The sequence below is a fragment of the Chelonoidis abingdonii genome, chromosome 6 (assembly GCF_003597395.2).
Source record: "Chelonoidis abingdonii isolate Lonesome George chromosome 6, CheloAbing_2.0, whole genome shotgun sequence".
NCBI classification, from domain to species: domain Eukaryota; kingdom Metazoa; phylum Chordata; order Testudines; family Testudinidae; genus Chelonoidis; species Chelonoidis abingdonii.
The window spans coordinates 91,086,543-91,107,583 of NC_133774.1; the positions used below are offsets into that span (position 1 = coordinate 91,086,543).

The 21,041-nt window shown below is 40.0% G+C and overlaps 1 protein-coding gene across 12 annotated transcripts in view; it reads right to left on the reverse strand.

The window, feature by feature from the left end:
- AOPEP (aminopeptidase O (putative)) overlaps positions 1-21,041 on the reverse strand; it is a 346,149-nt gene that overhangs the window by 275,697 nt on the left and 49,411 nt on the right. For 8 of the 12 annotated variants that reach the window (XM_075067225.1, XM_075067228.1, XM_075067224.1 and 5 more), the window contains 2 exons: positions 17,262-18,213; positions 6,927-7,093 (listed from right to left, as the gene is read on the reverse strand). In XM_075067225.1, coding sequence (XP_074923326.1) covers positions 6,927-7,093; positions 17,262-18,106 — 1,012 coding nt within the window. In that variant the 5' untranslated portion in view covers positions 18,107-18,213. Of the gene's footprint in view, positions 1-6,926; positions 7,094-17,261; positions 18,214-18,836; positions 18,892-21,041 lie in introns of those variants that run through there. The other 4 variants (XM_075067226.1, XM_075067230.1, XM_075067231.1 and 1 more) reach the window with 4 other exon arrangements.

Sequence of the window (21,041 nt, forward strand, 5' to 3'; positions counted from 1 at the left end):
TTGGATTACAACTATGGAATCCTACCATTTTTTTAAAAAAAAGTAAAGAACCCTAACTAAGGGGAAATAATCTGCCATTGCCTGGTCCTAGTAGCCAGGCCAGGTACTAGCAAATACAAGAGGCAACTCTCCTCCTCAAGGCATAGAGACTCCAACCAGTAGAAACAGAAGCACTAGCAGTCAAATCAGGTGTGGGTGGGGGGAAGGAATGGGCAATGAGAAGTGGGGAGTAGAGACAGCCAGGGCCACCCCTCTCCATAGCACCCTCCTGGACCCAGAACTGTGCATAGAAACCCATACACATACACGCTGAGAGCACTAGGAGTGGTGCCCTCTCCCTTGTGGCCTGGAGAAGTGGGAGAGGGTAATTACAGAGACTCCATTTATAAGAACAGAAGCGGCCAAAGCAAGGACCACTGAATTTTCAGAGAACTTTCTACTTTTGTCTCGACTTTCTCTGGCCTATGCTGACTGGCTGTTTGTGCTAGCCCTCCCGCTCCCTCAGTCTCTTCACCTCAGCTTCACTCCACACCTACCCCTCTTAGCCTTTTCTCCCCAACCTTTTCTTTTCTTTCCATCTCCTTCTAAGTAAACCCACCCTAAATAAACAAACAATGTGGAACTTAATGTGACATTTGCCACCATCACATTTTCATTCTGTTTGTGCATCCTACCCCTTCCTTCACCCTGTGTCTGTCTTGTCTATTTAGATTGTAAGCACTTCAAGGACAGGAACTGTTTACTACTCTGTGTCTGCACAGTGCCTAGCACAATGGGGTCCCATTCTCGCTTGGCCCAGAGACACTGTTGTAATAAATATGAATAATAGTATGTCTGTACAGAGGAGGTGAGGGATGATATAGTGTGCTATAGTGTATCTCTGGGCCTTGCCTGGTGCTGCAAGGCCACCGCTGGGCTTCGTGTCATAAGGCAGATGAGCACTTCCCTGCATGACCACTGGGAAGTTTGCCCCCACCTGCTTGTGCAGTAGAACACCACCAGTCCCATTGCAAATGGAGCCTCCACAGAGGAAAAGACATGATTTGACCCTAAATGTGTGTACACTCAAAATGCCAGATTGGGGGTCCCCACCACAGAAAAAGCCATGAACCGCTTTTGTTGGCTCTGAATCACAGGTTAAAGATATAACATTCACAGAGCTTTGCTGACCTCACAGATAACATGTGAACAGAGACTGCCATGTTCACTACAACATAATTAGAAACAAAGAGGAAATACATTATTATTGCCAAAGGAAAAATGTTTTGAAATCCCAGACTGTGGAAGCTGAAAACCAGCCATGGCAGGCACAAGCCCATGTATAGGAAGAGGCCATCCAGGGAAGTACCATTTATTTTATTATTTCAAAAGGCTGATGTTGAGAGCTCCAGTAATGTAAACTATACCGAAGGCCAAGCCTGCCCACAATGAAACCAAAGGGAACTTTTGTCATGGACTTCAACGGGAACAAGAGCAGACCCAGAGGCAGCATAACAATACTTCATTGTGAGTAGCATCTGTCACATAAACAATATTCCAAAATGTTCACATAAAGAGTGCAACTTCCGGGTCAAACAACAGCAAAGAAAGAAAGAAATTACGAAGGACAGGAATGGTAGAAAGTGATGTGTTTTCAGCTGAGTTCTGAAACAAGACTTCGAGTCAATGAGGCGGGGAGACAGAAAACTGTTCCAGATGGCAGGAGGTGAAGGCTCTTTCTCCTATAAAGGAGAAGGCTCTCACAACAGTGAGATTTCCTAACAGGAAAGAGAGAAGGCCAGTGCTAGACAAAACAGAGGGAGGGAGAGGAGCATAGTGAGACACAAATTCAGTGAGGTGTAAGCAAGACTGTGAAGTGTTTTTAAAAGAAGAAGGCAATTTAAACAGAATACTGAAATGAAAGGGGAGAGAGCTTAGCAATCTAATGTGGTGGTGATATGTTTACGTTGCTTCTTACGTGAGAGGAGATGGGTAGCAGTATTCTGCATATGCTGGAGTCTCAAAAGCTTTAACTTTTGTAGTTTTATTCTACCACCTTTCACATCAAGAGTGGATTGCAGAGTGGGTCACACAATCTGAGGGCCAACAAACTTCACAGAGCTAGAAGATTATCAGCAAGTCTTGAAAGAGGGCAGGGGCCTTCAAAACAATCACCAAAATGGGACTGAAGGGCAGAAATAAACTTGTTCCTCTCTTCACATGAGTTTTCAAAAACCTATACATTCATATTTACAAAATTCAACACCTTATTCTCCCTTATCCCACATGCCCTTTCTTTGTGCAGGTTTTACAGAGACCATGCAAGCACTGGACATCCCCATCACTACACCCTGAGGCTCCTATTGTGCTTATAGATGTTGCTGAACCCCAGTCTGCTGCTCACAAGGCTGTCACGGGTCTCATGTCCTTGCAGCCCAGAATACATTGAATTGACAAGAAGTCTCAGAGCATACTGTGAGGTGAATGAGGTTTCACCACTGTGGTTCCTGACGTTTCCTGATGACCGAACTGGCCTTTATGCAGGTAGTGCTTCCTTTCAATAATCAACATGAGCAGCTGTTACTGGTAGGAGAGATCATTTGTTTCTCATGTTTTCTCTGTCTCCCGCACCCACCCACCCATTCCCATTTTCTTCCTCTTTTTGAATGTCTTGCACCTGTTCTAATGTTTTTTCTTTTTGTCCCTCCCAATTCCTCTGTCCTCTGTCTCCCCGCTTTTCCCTTCACTTGCTTTCTTCTTCTCCCTTATCTTTCCTCGCCTCCCTTATCCTCAGTGTTTCCCCTTCTCCTGATTCCTTTTGTTGCTCTCCACTCTCTAACTCCACTGCCTTCATGTGACTCTCTTGGAAACAGCACCACCTATAGGGAAAGGGAAAGCAACACATATGAACTCAGCATAGGGCTCCTCCTTATAGTGCAAGTAACACTCCAATCACTGAAACATTTCTGTGCTATGTGAGGGCTCATTGGCAGGGTAAGGGAAATAGCTGGCGTTTCCTGCAGAAAATGGAGGAACAGCACCTATTAAATAAAACTGGATATTTTCTAATTCACATGTTATCTATTTAGGACTCAGTTAAGAATGGCTGGAAAAGTGCAATCTATTTGTAAGTGTGGGAAAATAAAATTTTAAAAAGCAATTTTTTTTTGTATTTCAAACAACAACGAGATAATAACTTCAAGTTTCTTCATGCATATTAATTGTCTTTGAAATGGTTATAAAAACAATTCTGAGTACCAATGCGTATTTTATAACTAAAATAAACACAAGTGTCAGTATATCTTATTGTCTGACCTAATAAAAAGGTATATTTTCTTATATTTATATAGTACCTTTCACCTCAAATAATTCTTTAGTGTTTTAAATACAAACTGAGATACATATTACACACACACACACAGGATTACTTCATCCACCACTGAAATTCAGCCACCTCTGATGGGAAACACTATTTATCTATCAACTTTCTGAAAAACTTTTCCCATTCTAAACATTCCATAAAGTATGTACACCTCTCCCCTGATATAACGTGGTCCTTGGGAGCCAAAAAAATCTCACCGCCTTATAGGTGAGACCGTGTTATATCGGGTTTAGTCCAGCACAGTGTACCACCATGCCGGACTGGACTGGCTTCCCCAGTGGTGATTTACAGGGCCCGGGGCTCCAGTTGCTGTGGGGAGCCCCGGGCCCTTTAAATCACTGCCGGAGCTCTGGCAGTGGGGCTCAGGTGGGGATTTAAAGGGCCTAGGGCTCCCCGCAGCAGCCAGAGCCCTTTAAATCACCGCTGGAACTCTGGCAGTGGGGCTCCACACGAATTTGGATATAACATGGTAAAGCAGCGGCGCTCGGGTGGTGCTTTAAAGGGGCTGGGGCTCCCTGCTGCTTTACCACGTTATATCCAAATTCGTGTTACATCGGGTCGCGCTCTATCGGGGTAGAGGTGTATTACCATTTTCAAAAACACTTTCGCACCTTATTCAAATACCTCAATATGTATGTGTGCCTAAATGTGCAACATATTAGGAGATTTATGATTATTGTTGTTTGATAAACTGAACTGTCTCATCTATATTTCTAAATGATAATACTATGGGCCATACTTTTCAAAAAGGAGGCCTGCAAAAAATGTGTGTTCAACTGTGTGCACACTTTTGCATAAGCAGTTTCCAAAACTGCTACTCAGGAAACTATCTGTTTGCATACACAATCAGCTAGCCTCTGTATGTAACCATGAAAATTGCACATATACAAATGTAGGTATGCACCTGAGAGCACAGGTCTTCCTTTAAAATATGTAGCTATATTATGTCCGTTGCTTTTCTTGTTGTCTGTTATTCATTTAAACTTAATCATTTTTTTAAAAAGAAAGTATATCCAGCTAAATTCAATGGCTATTAAAGATTTTAGATTTTGATTTGCATATAGACAATGCTCCTTCAGTCCTATAAGTGGTATTTACTAGGGCTGTCGATGAATTTTTTTCAGTTAATCGCATGAGTTAACTGCAATTAATCGCATTGTTAAAGGGCAGTCCAAGGCAGGCCGGCAGGCGGGCAGGCGATGGGATAGCTCAATGATTTGAGCATTGGATCTGGGGCAAAATCAGTACTTGGCCCTGCTAGTGAAGGCAGGGGGCTGGACTTGATGACCTTTCAGGGTCCCTTCCAGTTCTATGAGATAGGTATATCTCCATATATTTAAAAAAAAAACAAAAAAAACAGAATGCCAGTTGAAATTTATTAAATATTTCTGGATGTTTTTCTACATTTAAAAATATTTTGATTTCAATAAACAAAGAATACAAAGTGTACACAGCTCACTTTATATTATTATTTCTGTTACAAAGATTTGCACTGTAAAAATGATAAACAAAAGAAATAGTATTTTTCAATTCACCTCACATTTGTACTTTAGTGCAATCTCTTTATCGTGAAAGGGTAACTTATGAATGTAATTTTTTGTTACATAACTGCACTCAAAAACAAAACAATGCAAAACTTTAGAGCCTACAAGTCCACTCAGTCCTACTTCTTGTTCAGCCAATCACTAAGATGAACAAGTTTGTTTACATTTACAACAGATACTGCTGCCTGCTTCTTACTTACAACGTCACCTGAAAGCAAGAAAGGCATTCGCATGGGACTTCTGTAGTTGGCATTGAAAGGTATTTATGTGACAGATATGCTAACCATTTGTATGCCCCTTCAAACTTCAGACACCATTCCAGATGACATGCTTCCATGCTGATGATGCTCGTTAAAAAAATGTGTTAATTAAATTTGTGACTGAACTCTTTGGGGGAGAATTGTATGTCTCCAGTTCTGTTTTACTTGCCATATTTTTCATGTTACAGCAGGCTCGGATGATGATATGGTGCATGTTTGTTTTAAGAATACTTCCACAGTTGAATTGACAAAACGCAAAGAAGGTACCCAATGTGAGATTTCTAAAAATAGCTACAGCACTTGACCCAAGGTTTAAGAATCTGAAGTGCTGTCCAAAATCTGAGCAGGACAAGGCGTGGAGCATGCAATACTACAAAAACAAAAACTACAGAATCCGAACAACCGAAAAAGAAAATCAGCCTTCTGTTTGTGGCATCTGACACAGATGATGAAAAAGAACAGAAGCAGAATCCATCATCAGCATAGACACATGTCCTCTGGAATGGTAGTTGAAGCATGAAGGGACATATGAATCTTCAGCGCATCTGGCACGTAAATATCTTGCGATGCCGGCTACAACATGCCATGCAATCTCCTGTTCTCAATTTCAGATGACATTGTAAACAAGAGGCAGGCAGCATTATCTCCTGCAAATTGTAACCAAACTTGTTTGTCTGGTGAAGTAGATTGATCGGCTGAAGTAGAACTGAGTGGACTTGTAGGTTCTACAGTTTTACATTTTTATTTTTGAATGCAGTTTTTTTTTGGTACATAATTCTACATTTGTAAGTTCAACTTTCATGATAAAGAGATTTCACTATGGTACCTGTATTAGGTGAATTGAAAAATACTATTTCTTTCGTTTTTTACAGTGCAAATATTTTAATAAAAAATAAACATAAGTAATACTCTGTTGTAACTGAATACAATAAATTTAGAAATATAGAAAATCCAAAAATATTTAAATAAATGGTATTCTATTATTAACAGAGCAATTAATTGTGATTACTTTTTTTAATCACGTGATTAATTTGAAAATGCTGACCGTTGGCGTCTGCAAAGAGAGCTCAGAACTAACCCTGGGAACTGAGCTTGGTGCAATTATGCTTGGCACCACCTTACATCTGCTTTTCCCTTCATACTGTGCACGGAGGCTGTGATGAAGAAGTGCAGCAAAAAACGAAGGGAAGACAGCACTCAGAACATACCCTTGCACAACTCTAAGCAGGCAGGCAGTAGTGAGCACTGGGAGCCACTGCACTAGTCCCAGATGAAGTGGAAATAAAGATCTTTCATGGACAGTTGGCATCAAACTGAGATCATCAACTCATTTCACATTGTTCAACAAGCAGCTATGATATGGGTAACAATCCTTAGTCACTATCAGCCTTCCTAAATTGAACTGGCAACCTCAAACCAAAAGTCTATATCCTGTTATCAATGCCTTCAGCAGTCTGTGAGCTGATCTGCCAAATATTTAGCTGTAGATTGATTGAAACTAAGCCAGTTAGCGAGCTGTGTGAAGTTTATACCTGAAAAAAACAGATGCCAATATATTCCAGTGGATGAGGTACCAGATTAGAAGTTAGAACATCTAAGTACTCACACCAGCTGCATGGCAGGTCACTTGGCCTTCCTGTACCTTAATTTCCCTCTCTGTAAAATGGAGATACTAATGTGCACCCATCTTTGTAAACTACTTTCTGGCACTTTGCTAGCATCATTTTGTACAACACATGATTAAGAATATATATACTGCACCTTCTTGAAGTTGTACTGGTTCTGCTGAATTTTCACCACTCATTAAGACAACAAAGCTAGAAGCTGTTCGGACTGTGGTTTGCCATGTTGACATGGCAACCGGTGGTTCCTGACATGGAAGAAGGGCCCTGTTGTTTATTGGAGACCCCATCGTATAAACACATGGCCTATAGGGAGAGGAAAAAAGATAAAAACAAGAGTGACATCATTGTTACTCTAAAACATGAAATAGTGAAGGCTGAGTAGAACTTGCCATTATAAAAAGAAATTCAAACTTACTTACTGGTTACAACATCTCATTATGGGTTTCAACCAGGGCTTTGGAGTTGTGCTCTGGTTCCACTCCAGTTCCAGGCAAAAACCTGCAGCTCTACTGCTCCGGAGCTGCTCCGCGCTCCAGCTCCGGGCTTAGCTCCAAAGCGCTGGTTTCAACCTAACATTATATGAACCAACCAAGATACCAAACCTTGAAGTTTTGCTGTTATCCATCCTAACAGATTAATTTATAAGTAAGACACAGCAGAGAAAAAAATGGCATAGATATTCCCATCCTTTCTGCTTCCTTGTTCATGCCATGACCTTTAGACCTCAGGCAATAATTCTCTAGCCACTGGGAATTGTGAACCCAAGTGACCAATATGGGTATTTTAGAATGAATACACTGTTGCCAACTCTTGCTATATCATCATGAGTCTCACAATCCCTGGTGTTTTTCTTTAAGCACCAACTACTAGAATCAAGTAACTATGTGATAATCTCAGTTTTCAACTACCAAAAAAAAAAAAAAAAAAAAGACGTACATTTACAAACCTCATAATTGCAGAGAAAAGCTTGAAAATGTGATCAAAGTGTGCCCTAAATTACAGTGTTCTAGAAATAAAAGAACCCATGTTTTTAAATCTCATGATTTTTAAGCAAATCTCACAGCTTTCGAGGCTTAACACATAATTTTTGAATGCTTGAGACTTGCAATATTAGAGTCAGCTATTTATGTCATAATTTGAAAAGTGACCAAATCCTGAAGGAAAGTGGTTGTTAGTTTGCAAGGAAGCAGCATCTTTTGCAGTGGCCACTGTAGTACCTCAATACACTGAATTTCATTAATTGAATTCCTTCCCAAAAGCCAAGCCCTTACTGCACAGAGGGAGTGAACAGAAGCTGTCAACTGTGTGGTAGCATAGATGAAAGATTTTCTGAGGCTACCACTAGTCTTTTTGTCAAATGTGTCATGTTTCTTTTTGAAGGACATAAGGCCTACTAGATCCTGAGTTACTAAGGGGCCTAACCTTAGGGAACAAACCCCAAAGTGAATTATTCAGGAAGCTTTTACAGCCTACTGGCCTTTCACTCTCATTTTCTTCTAACGTTTGGGGCAGCAGCAGGCCCACTCTTTGTCCTGCATTTCTAGGGGGCACAGTCACTAGCCCTAATCCCCTAATCCACAATCACCCTCCAGAAACATCAGGAGCACATGAGGGTGAAAGGCAAGTAGGCTTTACAAACTTCCTCATAAATTCACATCACTCTGGGGTGAATCGCTGAAGGTTACATCCCTTGGTAACCAGGCTTGCATTAGAAAACAATGGGTCTCTGCCACAGAAAAAGGAACAATGCACAACAATGGGAGCAAAAATGTTTTAGATGAGAAAGAGAGGTGCGGGGGGAAAGTTAGGCAGGTCACTTACTCCCTAGAAGATACCCTTTGCACCCCAAAAATCTAGGAAGGAAACAGAAGACTAACTATAGCGGGGGGTTGGCAACCTTTCAGAAGTGGTGTGCCGAGTCTTCATTTATTCACACTAATTTAAGGTTTCGCGTGCCAGTAATACATGTTAACGTTTTTAGATCTCTTTCTATATATCTATAATATATAACTAAACTATTGTTGTATGTAAAGTAAATAAGGTTTTTAAAATGTTTATGAAGCTTAATTTAAAATTAAATTAAAGTGCAGAGTCCCCCGGACTGGTGGCCAGGACCCAGGCAGTGTGAGTGCCACTGAAAATCAGCTCACGTGCCGCCTTCGGCACGCGTGCCATAGGTTGCCTACCCCTGAGCTATAGCATCTGTGGACAAAGGGAAAAGAGAAGGAGTAGAGGATGGTTCCAGGTACATGGAAACCATACCAAAACCACAGGATTGCAGGAGGAGAGCCCAGGTACTCCAGGAAAGAATTGCTATGAGAAAGGCGATGCGGATATTCAGATTTTTAGCCAGAGCCTTGGCCCTGCTAAGATTGTTTTGCTCTGCTCCAATGGTCTAAACCAGCCTCAAACCTGGCCTAAGAGGCCCTTGGAGGATTTCCCAGCATGAGGAACTCCTTGAGTGGTATAGCACCACTGTAGTGGCTTCCCTGCAAACCCACACTTTCACCCTCTGGCAAAAAGGTCAGAGGGTGTCTACCTGCTGGCAAATTCCAGCTGTCAAAACAGCTGCTTAGACCCACAGGTAGCCAGCATAACATATGTGTTCCTATATGCTGGTGAATCCCAACTGCTGAAAAACCCCTTGGGCCCACAGGCAGTTGGCATAACATATAGCAGTTGAAAGCTACTATCCTTTACACTGGGGTACCAGACTGGTACCCAGCAGCTTAAAGTCTGGGATCTTACCCCCACTTTTGTGCCACATCCACACATACACATAGGCTCTACTGAGAACACAAAGCCCAGATCCCAGGATCTGACCCTTTACTCATATTCCAAATGTCACACAGATATTAGGACATCTGAATTCCAGTATTATCTGAATATCAGCCTATTCTCTACTCGTTAATATATGGAGCTCTGTAATTTGGTACATATACATTATTATTATTATTATTATTAACAACAACTAACTAATTAGGTTGGTGCTCAGAGATCCCAACCAAATTTGGGGCCCCATTGTGCTAGGCATGGTAAAAACACAAAGTAAGAGTTAGACACTGCCTCAAAGAGCTTATAATCTAAATATACAAAACAAGCAAAGGATGAGAGAAAAAAATAGAGGTACAGAGCAATAAAGTGGCTTGTACAAGGTCAAACAGAAGGTCAGTGGGAACTGGGAACAGAACCTAATCTCCAGGCTCTCAGTTCTGTGCTACTAATATGGAAAATAAATACAAAATAGCATATTGTGCATGTGCAGTTTCTAATTTTCAAATACCTTTACCTTCTTTTTAAGTATTTTATATATTAAATTGGCACATAAATATAGTGATAATTACACACAAAATCGAAAAGTTGGAGAATAGTTATAATATTTGGTAAATCCAGGGTTTCCATTTTTTCCATAACTGTTTTCATGCTATTTTTGTTCAGATATACTCAGAGCTGTCCCTTGGGTAGGGCGACTTGGGGCTACCACCTCAGGCCCTGCACTTTGGGATGCCCTGCGCTTCGATAAAATTGGGACTGTCCCGATATTTAGCCCTTTGTCCCACGTCCCGGCTGATGTATGATTGGGACGTGATTTGTCCCAATATTCAGGTGAGGAGGTGGGTGGCGAGGTTAGGTGGGAGGTGAGCGGTGTGAGGAGGCAAATGTGGAGGCAAGAGGCAGGCAGATGGGTAGGGAGACAAGCAGCAAGCGGGAGGGGAGTGAGGAGGCAGGCAGGCGGGTGGATGGTGAGGAGGAGAGCAGTGGTCGGGCAGACGGGACGCACGCTGGACGGATGGCAAGGAGACTAGCAGAGAGGCTGATTTGTCCCAGGCCTCACACCACTCTATGGACAGCCCAGGATATACTGATTAACTTAGCATTCCTAAACCAAATTTCTTCAAATATGTCAAATCTGCCATAAAAATAGCAACAGATCATACAGAACCCTATTAAAGTTTGAGTGGGAACGTCAGAACAACAGTTACATCAGCTTCATATATTCATGGCATGATTGCCTGGAGATTAGCTGATTGACAGGTTGGCACTAACTGAGGTATCAACGAACACTGAACTGTCTCATTATGTCAGAGAGAGAAGAGTTTAGAAGATTTGCAAAAAGGAAAACTCTGCCATGATTTACTCAAAAATATTTTTTCCTCTTTCAATGAAATTTTTAACCTGTTTTGTCCACATTTTTTGAAAAACAAAAACAAACATTACTGGGTTCCTTCTATTCCTCTGAATCATGTTTTACTTTTTTGCTATTTATTTTTCCATACTTAATATACATTAGAGACATGTTAAAATGTCAGCAGTGTGATGGTGCTACACAATTACAGAGTATCTTGTAGTTGGCAGTATTCCTCACTTTAGGTCAGGGCTGCTCAATTCCAGCAGATGAGTGGACCAGAAAAACAGAATTTTGACCTGAAATGATGGCTCTGCACTTCCCTTACAGCTTCAGGGAACTGCTATCTACACAGGATATGTCACATGGTGTCTATGTTAAATAACCATCTGACGTTGTTTTAGTTTCAAAGTGTTTAAAAAATGAAAAATGGGTCAGTTTCAAAATATTTTTATCTCTCCAATATTTGCATAGAAAACATTATCAAAAATACTGTGAATTCCTAAAACCCTCAGCATAGCATCGGAGCAAGTAAAATTATATTAGAGAACTTTCTAATCTAATTTGTTCTTTCTTCCTCTCCCCAACTCCATCTGATCTCTTCCTCTTCCCCTTCTTTCTTTGGGAACAAACAGCTGAGTGGCTGAATGCTTCTCCCTTTTCAGAAAATTCACAATGGGCAGATCCAGACAATGAACACTTGGCTAGATTAGACAGATTTGAAGACAGCAACCTACCCAGTAAGTGACTGCCAGATGTGCTGCACCTCATATTGGATTTTGAGGGCTATCATCAAAAGCCCAGGGCACATTAGACACAAACCAGACTTTGAACCCAGTAGGGAGGAATATCTTACAGAACCAATCCAAACTTTCAACATGTTTTGGTTCATGGTTTAGGTTGGCTCCCATTTTATCTAAATCAGTATATCCTTTCTTGGATTTTTTAACTCTACTCAGAGTGTTGTTCCAAGCCTGGCCTATAACTATGACAAAGTCTAACTGAATGATGGAAAATAGCTATTTTTTTATTTGGTACACAACCCACAAAGTGATTCCTGCAGCCATATGGTAGCCTCTCATTTTCTTCAGAATTTGAGTTTTTTTTTAAATAATGATTAAATTTCTATCCTCTTTTCTGGCTGTAAATGTAAAGCAATAAAATATTGTCTGCTTTAATTCTAAAGACAGACTGTCCCAAAACACAGCTTATAGTTCTGAGTGCATACTGCCTCCATATAAAGACCTCTCAACAGTGCTGGGTTCTGTGGGACCGACTCGCTTTGACCTACAAAATACCCTGACCCAGTTGAAGCCACTCCTATCCTGCAGGCCTGACTGGGCTCAGTTCCCCAACACAGGACTTGAAACCTGGGCCCTGACACATACAGTTGCAGCTCTACTCACTCAAATCTGGCTTGGCAACCCAACTCTCCCCACATCAGGGGGACTGGGCCAAACCTGAGTGGCATTACGACCGCCGCACCAGGGGCCAAGCCCAGTCAGCCCCATGGGACAGGAGCCGCAACGCTGCCTCTGTGGGGTAAGTGCAGGGCAGGCTCGCTTTGAAACCAAAACTCTGGTCCCCCCCCCGCCCCCCGCTTCCCCAGCTGTATTAACTTTAAATGTTAGGAGGTATGCATATATTTCAATAATGTTTTAACTTGGAACCTTGATGATAATGTCACATGTCTAATTGGTCAGAAACTACTTCTTGACTATTTAAGGATAAAAATAATAATTGCTGAAATATGTTACTTACAAGTATCTAAAATATTAAAATTAGGAGTGGAATAGAGACCTTTGGCTGCAAATGCCAGGAGACCAGAAGCTAGTCATGGGCCTTTGTCTGCAGCTCCCACAAGACCAGAGGTCTTGGCTGCAGTCATGAAAAGAAACAGAAGGTCTTTTCTGTTTTTAGATTTCCTAATAGATGTTCCAGAAACCCAAGTGTTTTAGTTATCCCTATGCTGAAAAATCCAGATAGACTTTAAAGTTCATTTGATGAAAGGTTCAGACACTTTCAAAGGGACAGAAATATGTTTGCAAACACATCACAAGCTGAACCCAAAAGACGAGATGGACAAGATTTATCTAGAATTGACAGACTCACAATGTGCTAATGCATATTTCTTGAGAGAAGTTTACTGAATTTCTTTATGTGCCAGTATGCTTGACAAACAACAGATATCACAGTTACATAACAGGGCTGCTTTTTGGAAACATTCTCTTTGGAAATACCAGCCAGCAGTTCTTTTCCGTTATGAATCTGAACAACTGCAACAACCAACCTTACAATCTACCTGCATCGCATAATGCTTGTGTCTTTAAAGCCTTCCGTTGCAAAGAAGCAGTTCTACTGTTCCCTTTTAACATCCCTTCCGATGTAACTCAAACACATTTTTCCTCACTATAGATTTTGTAGAGTACTATGTACATTTACTGTGCTCTGTAAACATAAACGGTATGCATTTATCTCTGCTTAAAGTAACATGTACATCCATTTGTAAATTAGATGCAGTCTTCAGGCTCCTGGCAAGCTGCTCAGTTCTGAAAAGGTTCTGAAGCACTTTTCTACTAATTCTTTGGCTCTTATTACGGTAGAGGCACTGCGGTCTAACAATGTGAGCAGACAACTGGGAAACAGGACTCTTAGGTATCTCCAGATCTGCCACAGACATCTTCTGTGACCTCAAGGTACTCACTTAATCTCCCTCTACATCAGTTTACTTACCTGTAAATTAGGGAAAACACTAATTTATATACATCAAAGCAGGAACTGTGTGAATCAATTAATATTTGTAATGCACTCAAGAGCCTCAGCTGAATTATTTATTAATAATTATTATTAAAATAAGAGATTTATGCTGAAAGTGGCAAGCTTTACAGACAAAAAGGGGTAGAATGCTTTTAAAACATTTTGTCAAATACTTTTCATAAAAATTAGTTGTAAGTGATCTCAAAAGACCCAGAAATTTGGTTCAAATAAGTCCAGATATTTGAACTTTTTGAACCCCTTGGTTCTAGAGCAGGGTTTCTCAAACTTCATTGCACCGTGACCCCCCATCTGACAACAAAAATTATTACAGCCCCAGGAGATGGGAACGAAGCCTGGGCCTCACCCAAGCCCCACTGCCCTGGGCAGGGGGGCCCAAAGCCTGAATCCCACTGCCCCTGGCGGGATGAGAGAGCAAAGCCAAAGCCCAAGGGCTTCAGCCCCAGGCAGGGGGGCTGTAACCTGAGCCTGCCGCTCAGGGCTTGGGCTTCGGTCCCAGGGAGTGGGGCTCGGGCTTTGGCGTTAGCCCCAGGCCCCAGCAAGTCTAAGCCAGTGCTGGCGACCCCATTAAAATGGGGTTGCGACCCACAGTTTGAGAACCCCTGTTCTAGAGATTATGCTGAATATTCTTGTTTTATTTTAAAAGGTCATTATAGTCAGAGAACTGACTAAAATGACTCAGCAAATATGTTACTTGTATGTATTCAGAGTCCTGTTTGCTCCTTTATTACGAAAAATAAAGTTCTGTTATTGCTAGAACATCTCTGAGAAAGTAAGGTGAATTCTGTTGTAGGTATACATCAACCAAATTATAAAATAAATTCCAACTGCAATTTCTTTATTAGAGTGGATGATGAGTAAAGGCAGAAGGAACCTGTGTGGATTTTCACACTCCAAGTTTAATTTGCAAAGCTGGCAGTTGTGAAAATCATAAACTGAGTATATTTAATATGGAATAATTTACTTAAATAATAAGCCTGGAATCCTAAAATGACATTTTGATAGGTCCTAAATCTACAAAATACTTGGGCATAACGTTAAGTGCATGAGTAGTCTCACAGACTTCAGCGGGTCTACTCATCCTCAAAGTTTGGGAGACCTCACTGAATTGGGACCCTTGTCACCCTTCCCACACTTCTAGTGATTTTTTGTTCTATACATACTTTTATCTTAATAAGGATACTGTTGCAGACTTCTGGGAAAAGGCAAGAACAAAAAAAGGCAAGCCTGCTTCTCTTTTTTGCCCCATAATTTATTGTTCTTTGTAGGAAGCCTTGAAAAGGCATCTGTTTTTAACATATAAACCCAATGTCCTGGGGCTGGATGGAAGCGCCTACTGTGAGCATTAATGCATTTTCTAGTATCAAAGGGTTAAACAGTGAATCACTGAAATTCCATGTGTTCAGGCCTTGCTTTGGAAAAAAGGAATGCAACCCATTATGCTCATATTTAATTTCCTTAAGCATATACTCATCTGAATCCAGGCCACTAATCATAATCACACTGCTTAAATAGATTTTTGTGAATCAAAACAAACAGAAGTATCTACAAAAATAAAATAAAAACGTGATATAATATTTATTGAATACTACATCTTCAAAGCATTGTACAAACAAACTAGAAGATAATGCATTTGAAATGCCTACAGAATGTCTGTTCCGTCATATTCATTTGAGCAATTTTTTTGGAAGATTGGAACCCAAGACTGTAAACACTTTGGAGAAAGGATTGACATTGTGTCTGCCTATACAGCATCATTCACATATGTGGCATTGTAGAAGTAATAAAACACTATAACATCACTCCCCCATCCCCATATACTATTAATTGATTTTATTTTTTAAATGAAAACAAAGAAAAAATAAATAATGACAAAATTTCTGTATGGTGTGGAAAGGAGTTAATCCCTGTATTTACAGATGTATAATCTGTAAATCTCATTTCACAACCTCTGAAAATAAGGATTCTAGTACCTGTCTGTGATCTGAAAACTTGTGATAGGAAAGAATTTCTGGAATACAGCAATTAAAAAAATCAACCTACAAGAGACAGAAAACAAAGCTACAACAGATTGTTTCCATCAAACTTTCTGATATAATGATCACCACATAGTCTTGTCTTTTCTACTCTACAGAAGCATAAAAGCCTGCACACTTCTGTGCAACTCCCATGGGCTGCTTCTAAGATAAGCAGCAAAAACATCAATACTATCCCTAGGAATCAAATGGGGAAAAAAGATTTAAAACTAAGAGTAGTTAGTGATTTAATCTATAAAAATTTCCCAAGTGTTCAAAACATTAACCTGAAATAACCATCAAAAAACACCTTGTAAAAAAGTCTGATGCCAGCTGGTGTCCAGAAAGTTATAAAAACTAAAATGAAGGATAGAGAGCCACTGACATACTCGTATGATTACAGGCAACTCAACCTCCTCGTGCTTCACTCAGTGCAATGGTAAAAAATGCATGCCCTCACTGAATAAAAAAATCCCACATCAAATGAATATTTCTTCAGGACCAAAAATATCTACTGATTAGTAACAAACATGAAAAAACAACACTCTTTGCTTAAAGCTTGAGTAGAGGTTCAGTATTAAAATTATCCAAGTGCTTTATGCACAACTAGAGGGCCAAATTCTGACTTCAGTGAAGTGACTCAATTTCCACTAGCGTGGCTGAGACTGAATGACAGCTCAGTTTCTGTTTTGTGGAAGAGTGACAAGAGTTTACGGAACCTGGTTCCCTAACACTGTCAAACGTGATGGCACAGTAGATTTGTTGTTATTTCTCAACTATCTCCACTGAGGAATCCAATAAGCTATTGAAATCCAATTTAAATATCATGACCCAATGAAGTTACAGTTCATGTGACTGTAAACCTAACTTTAAATGCTCTATATCATATATATTTACAATGCTATACAATAACCAACCCTCCACTCAAATTGCAACTCACAATTTACTTGCCATCAGCAATGTATTTTATTTTATGCACAAAGGAGATTTTAAAAGTTGGTTAAGAGAGACTAAACAGGAAAAGATTCTAACTATAAACACAATACAGAATTAGTAAATGACAAAAGGTTAGTTTGTGAGATATTCTATTCAGTATTACAAATACCAATTGTTATATTATATGATCAGTTTCTTATGCTAGGAAGGAAAATCAACCCAGAATACTAAAGCGAAAGTATCTTTCATTTATATTTTCTTTCTCCACAACTACCTCAACCCACTCTCTACCCCTCCCCTCTCGCCCCCCCCCGACACATACACCTTACCCGACACGCAACCCAATCCATTACTTCCAGCCCTGAACATGCAAACTAAATAAAGGCAATCATTTGATCTAGGATTAAGGAATGTAATCTTGTTAGGGTTTTGTCTGCCCTTCAGTTTGCCTGCTTTACTGTAATCCAGTAGAATTCAGACTAAGGATGAAAAGAAAGCAGTGAAAATGAATGTTTATCTTCTTTGCATAATTACTCCCATTTAATGCATCACTCTGAATTCTTCTCTCTCCACGTATAAAATGAACACGTGTACAGCTGTAGAGCCAATAGTTACATACCTGCTACTCTGGTCTGTGGTCCATGTAACTGATCTTCCCTCTGGCTTTGTTTTGTACCATATCCTTATTGCATGAGGGAAGTCTCTTGGTGCTTGAACCTCTGCTTTCCTTATCATCAGGCTCCAAGGGCCAGTGGAAAACAGTAGCTCTCCACAACCAGGCGCCTGGCTGCAGCGGGTGTAATAGTATAGCTGTTCCCTCCAATGATCTGCAGGTAAAGTCACAAGTTCATGTACAATCTGATTCCTAAGATTTCTCAGCTCTTCAGCATCAGTTAGCTTGGCAGACCTTGTAAATTTTTCAATACCTGGCACAGCAGCAACATCTACCTCCTCGACCTTTAACACAGATAAATCACAGCAGTCCAATACCAGCAAAAAATCTTCACTCCCATGATTCTCTATGTCATAGCAGTTCTTTGAACTAGAAATCCCAGAAGCCTGTTCCCCGTTGCTATGGTTACCATTTTTATCAGAAGTATCTTTTTCACCTTTAGCACAGACTGCAAAATCATTATATTCTGTTTTAGATGAGCGGGCACTTACATTTGTCACAGGACTGTGACAAGGTTCAGATGCCCTAATTTTGCATGTTTCATATGACTGTGAAAGGCAGGCTTCTTCCCCAGCACTGCCTCCTTTTTTGCATCTGCTCCCAGGCTCAAAAAAGAGAACTATGGTGCCTTCAATAACTTGGCTTTTAAAATCCACATCTAAGTCCAATACATAATGCTTTACGAGCATGTGGCGTGTGTTGGCCATTAGGGGTAGGTCATCCTTAGCAGGATCTAGCTTCATCTCCATGTTCCAATTTGCTAGGCAAAGGCTTTGCAAATTCTCTGTCATTTCTTACACAACATGTTTCCAGGACTTTCAGCCTCCCAGTGGCATAAATACGGTTGGTTCATATAAGTTAGTGTAGTGAGTTGCAGTTCCACCACTTCGCTCTTACTCTGTAGAAGGGAAAACAATCAAAGAACATTTTAAACAAGTGTTCTGAATGGATGTATCTAGAAGTTAATACAAATACCTGTGCTGTAGTTATTACAATTTCTATGGTCAAATAATGAATTCCTTTGTTTATACTGAGGTATGAGCATATTCCTTAAGAAAAGATTTCAAGATCTGGCAGCTAGAACAGCAAGCAGTCTAATCTATATGACAATCACAGAAGATGTCCAAGTGAACAGATTTCTCAAAATATTAGTTTGTTAACTAAAGGAAATGGCTTTAATGATATAGCTTCCTTAACAGCACTTTCTTTTCACTGGCAACCCTTTGAAAACTACAAGTTTTTATGCAAGATCAAAAACTTACTTTATTACAGCATATCTTGTTTTTAAGATGCTAAACATATCATTTATAAATTTCTTGCTTGAAATGATGGAGATTATTTTTCTACTGTGATTCTAAGTAACCAAGTATGAAAGACGGCTAAATGGCCTCGTATGTTTTATACTTTGAGAGTAATAATTTAATATACACAATGTAACTCCAGGGATTAATGTACTTTTTATATTACAACCGCTTGCATATCAGCACTTCTAGTAAATTACAAGAAAATGAGCCAATTTACCAGGAGTGCATTCTAAGTATTCCTTTGAGATTGGCTCATGGAGATTTTTCAAATGTATAGTTAGATACTCAAGGTATATCATTACCTCTTAAAAGCTGGAAATCCATTAACATTCTGGATAATAGCCTTCTTATGGCAAACAAAAGGTCTTCTCACTGGAAAATATGCAAATACCAATTCAAGGAAGAAAAACATAAAATGCATCAACATCTGTAGCAACAAAAGACAGAAGTTCTTCATGAAAGTTTTGAACCAATACATATTTTGTTTTTACAATATAGTGATTGAGACAACATTCAAATTGTACAAAATCATTTAGCTCACTGATGTTTTCTTTGTTGTAACTGAATATTTTCTAGCATGTTCTATTTCTGTCCATTTTTTGAATATATAGTAATAAACATTAGAGACAAGAAATTGAAAACCTCGGCTCAAACTCTTAGTGCAGCTTCTCTAGGGTAGGCTTGCTCAGAATGAGCTCTGCATTTGTGAGCATTCTAGTCTTATTTGTCAAAATTTATTTGGTGGTTAGCTTTGTTTTCATATCAAAGATTACTACTTTACATCTCTATTACTCAGTCTTTTAAAAATTGAACTAAATAAATAAAATATTTTGAGGATTAGAAATTAGAGAAGGTGGGGAACCATTAGGACAACTAGCCCATTCTCTACCAATGTAGGAATGTTCTCAATAACATCTGTCCAGTTTATTTTTATATCTGAAGTGTTGAGGCATCCCTTGGGATATTGTTTCACAGCCGTATATACCTCACTAGAACATCTCAAAGAGATTTGTATGTGGATCTCCCACTGTCTGTGCAAAATAGCGGTCAGGATCAGATTTCTCTATTACTCCTTCCCTCTTTTGTGGGAGCCCGTGGAGTACTCTCTCTGTTAGATTGGTATCCCAAGGGGAAGGGGAAGGCCAAGAAGGGACTACATTGCGCCCCATACTACCACCAGGAAAATTACCCAGAAAACAAGGTATCATAGCATTGGGCCTTCTCCCCTGGCCAAGGGGTGTTTGGGGGACAGCTAGAGCAAGTGGAAGCCCTGATTGCATGTCTCATGATCCCCTTTAACACGGACCTTTTATCATGCCATGGAACCCAAAGTTAACACATAAGGCCTTTTCCTTCAGAGGATCCAAGTAATTACAAAGAGCTGGGAGGATGGAACGGCAGCTCATTTTACACTGGGTGTAACTACATCTAACTCCATGCTCAGAGAACATTTAGGAGGACACTCAAAATTCCTCACTGAATTTCCTTTCCCAAACTCCCTCCTGCAAGTATTTCCACATGGGAGAAGTTTTCCCTGCTTTTCTCTCATTTAATTCCATTACTGCTAGTTACAGCCTCTTGTACCCTCCTCGATTATCACATGCTTCAAATATTTGCAAACAGTTATCGTGCTGCACACCATCTTAGTTACCCACTCAGGCAAGCTATATGTACATTTAGCTCTTTTAGAACTCAAACTTGCATGGAATCCGCTAGCAGACTCTTAAGCCCATGCAGAGTCACAATGAAATAAATACACCTTTGTACAAGTATAGGGACCTACACAAGTCAATTCCAATGCAAATCTGGCTCGATGTTGAAGCCAAATTGGCTTCAACATTTTACCCCACCCTAGTTTGATCTGTTTAACTAGATACATTACCATAATACGAAGTGTCTTCTATTTAAAAATAAACAGAATATTAGAGACAGAACAAGCGTATTTAGTCAATATTGATAACAAATGCCACAGACACATCCAGAAGTATGGAGGATGGTCCTTGTTTATGAATTGTAGGAGAGCTACCAGAGCTGTGATCACTTTCTTTGTACAGTACCTTGGCTTGAAGCCTACTCCAAATACAACCATGAAAGACAAAAGGTTCTATATGCTATTGTGCCAATACTGATTTTATGATTAATGGACTACATTGGGACTCACATAATCTGGGTTTTGTTCCTGACTCTACCACAAACTTTCTGGACGACTTTTGGCAAGTATCTTAATCTCTGTACCTCAATTCTCCACCTATAATGTGAGAATGATAATACCTAGCTCACAGGGACATTATGATGAACGTATTAATGCCTCTGAAATTCTCAGATACTGTGGTGATATGAACCATAGAAAATCCTACAATAGTAAAACTAACATTGTAGTTCAGTGCACACAAACAAAAGGTAATGTTTAATTAGAGGATTT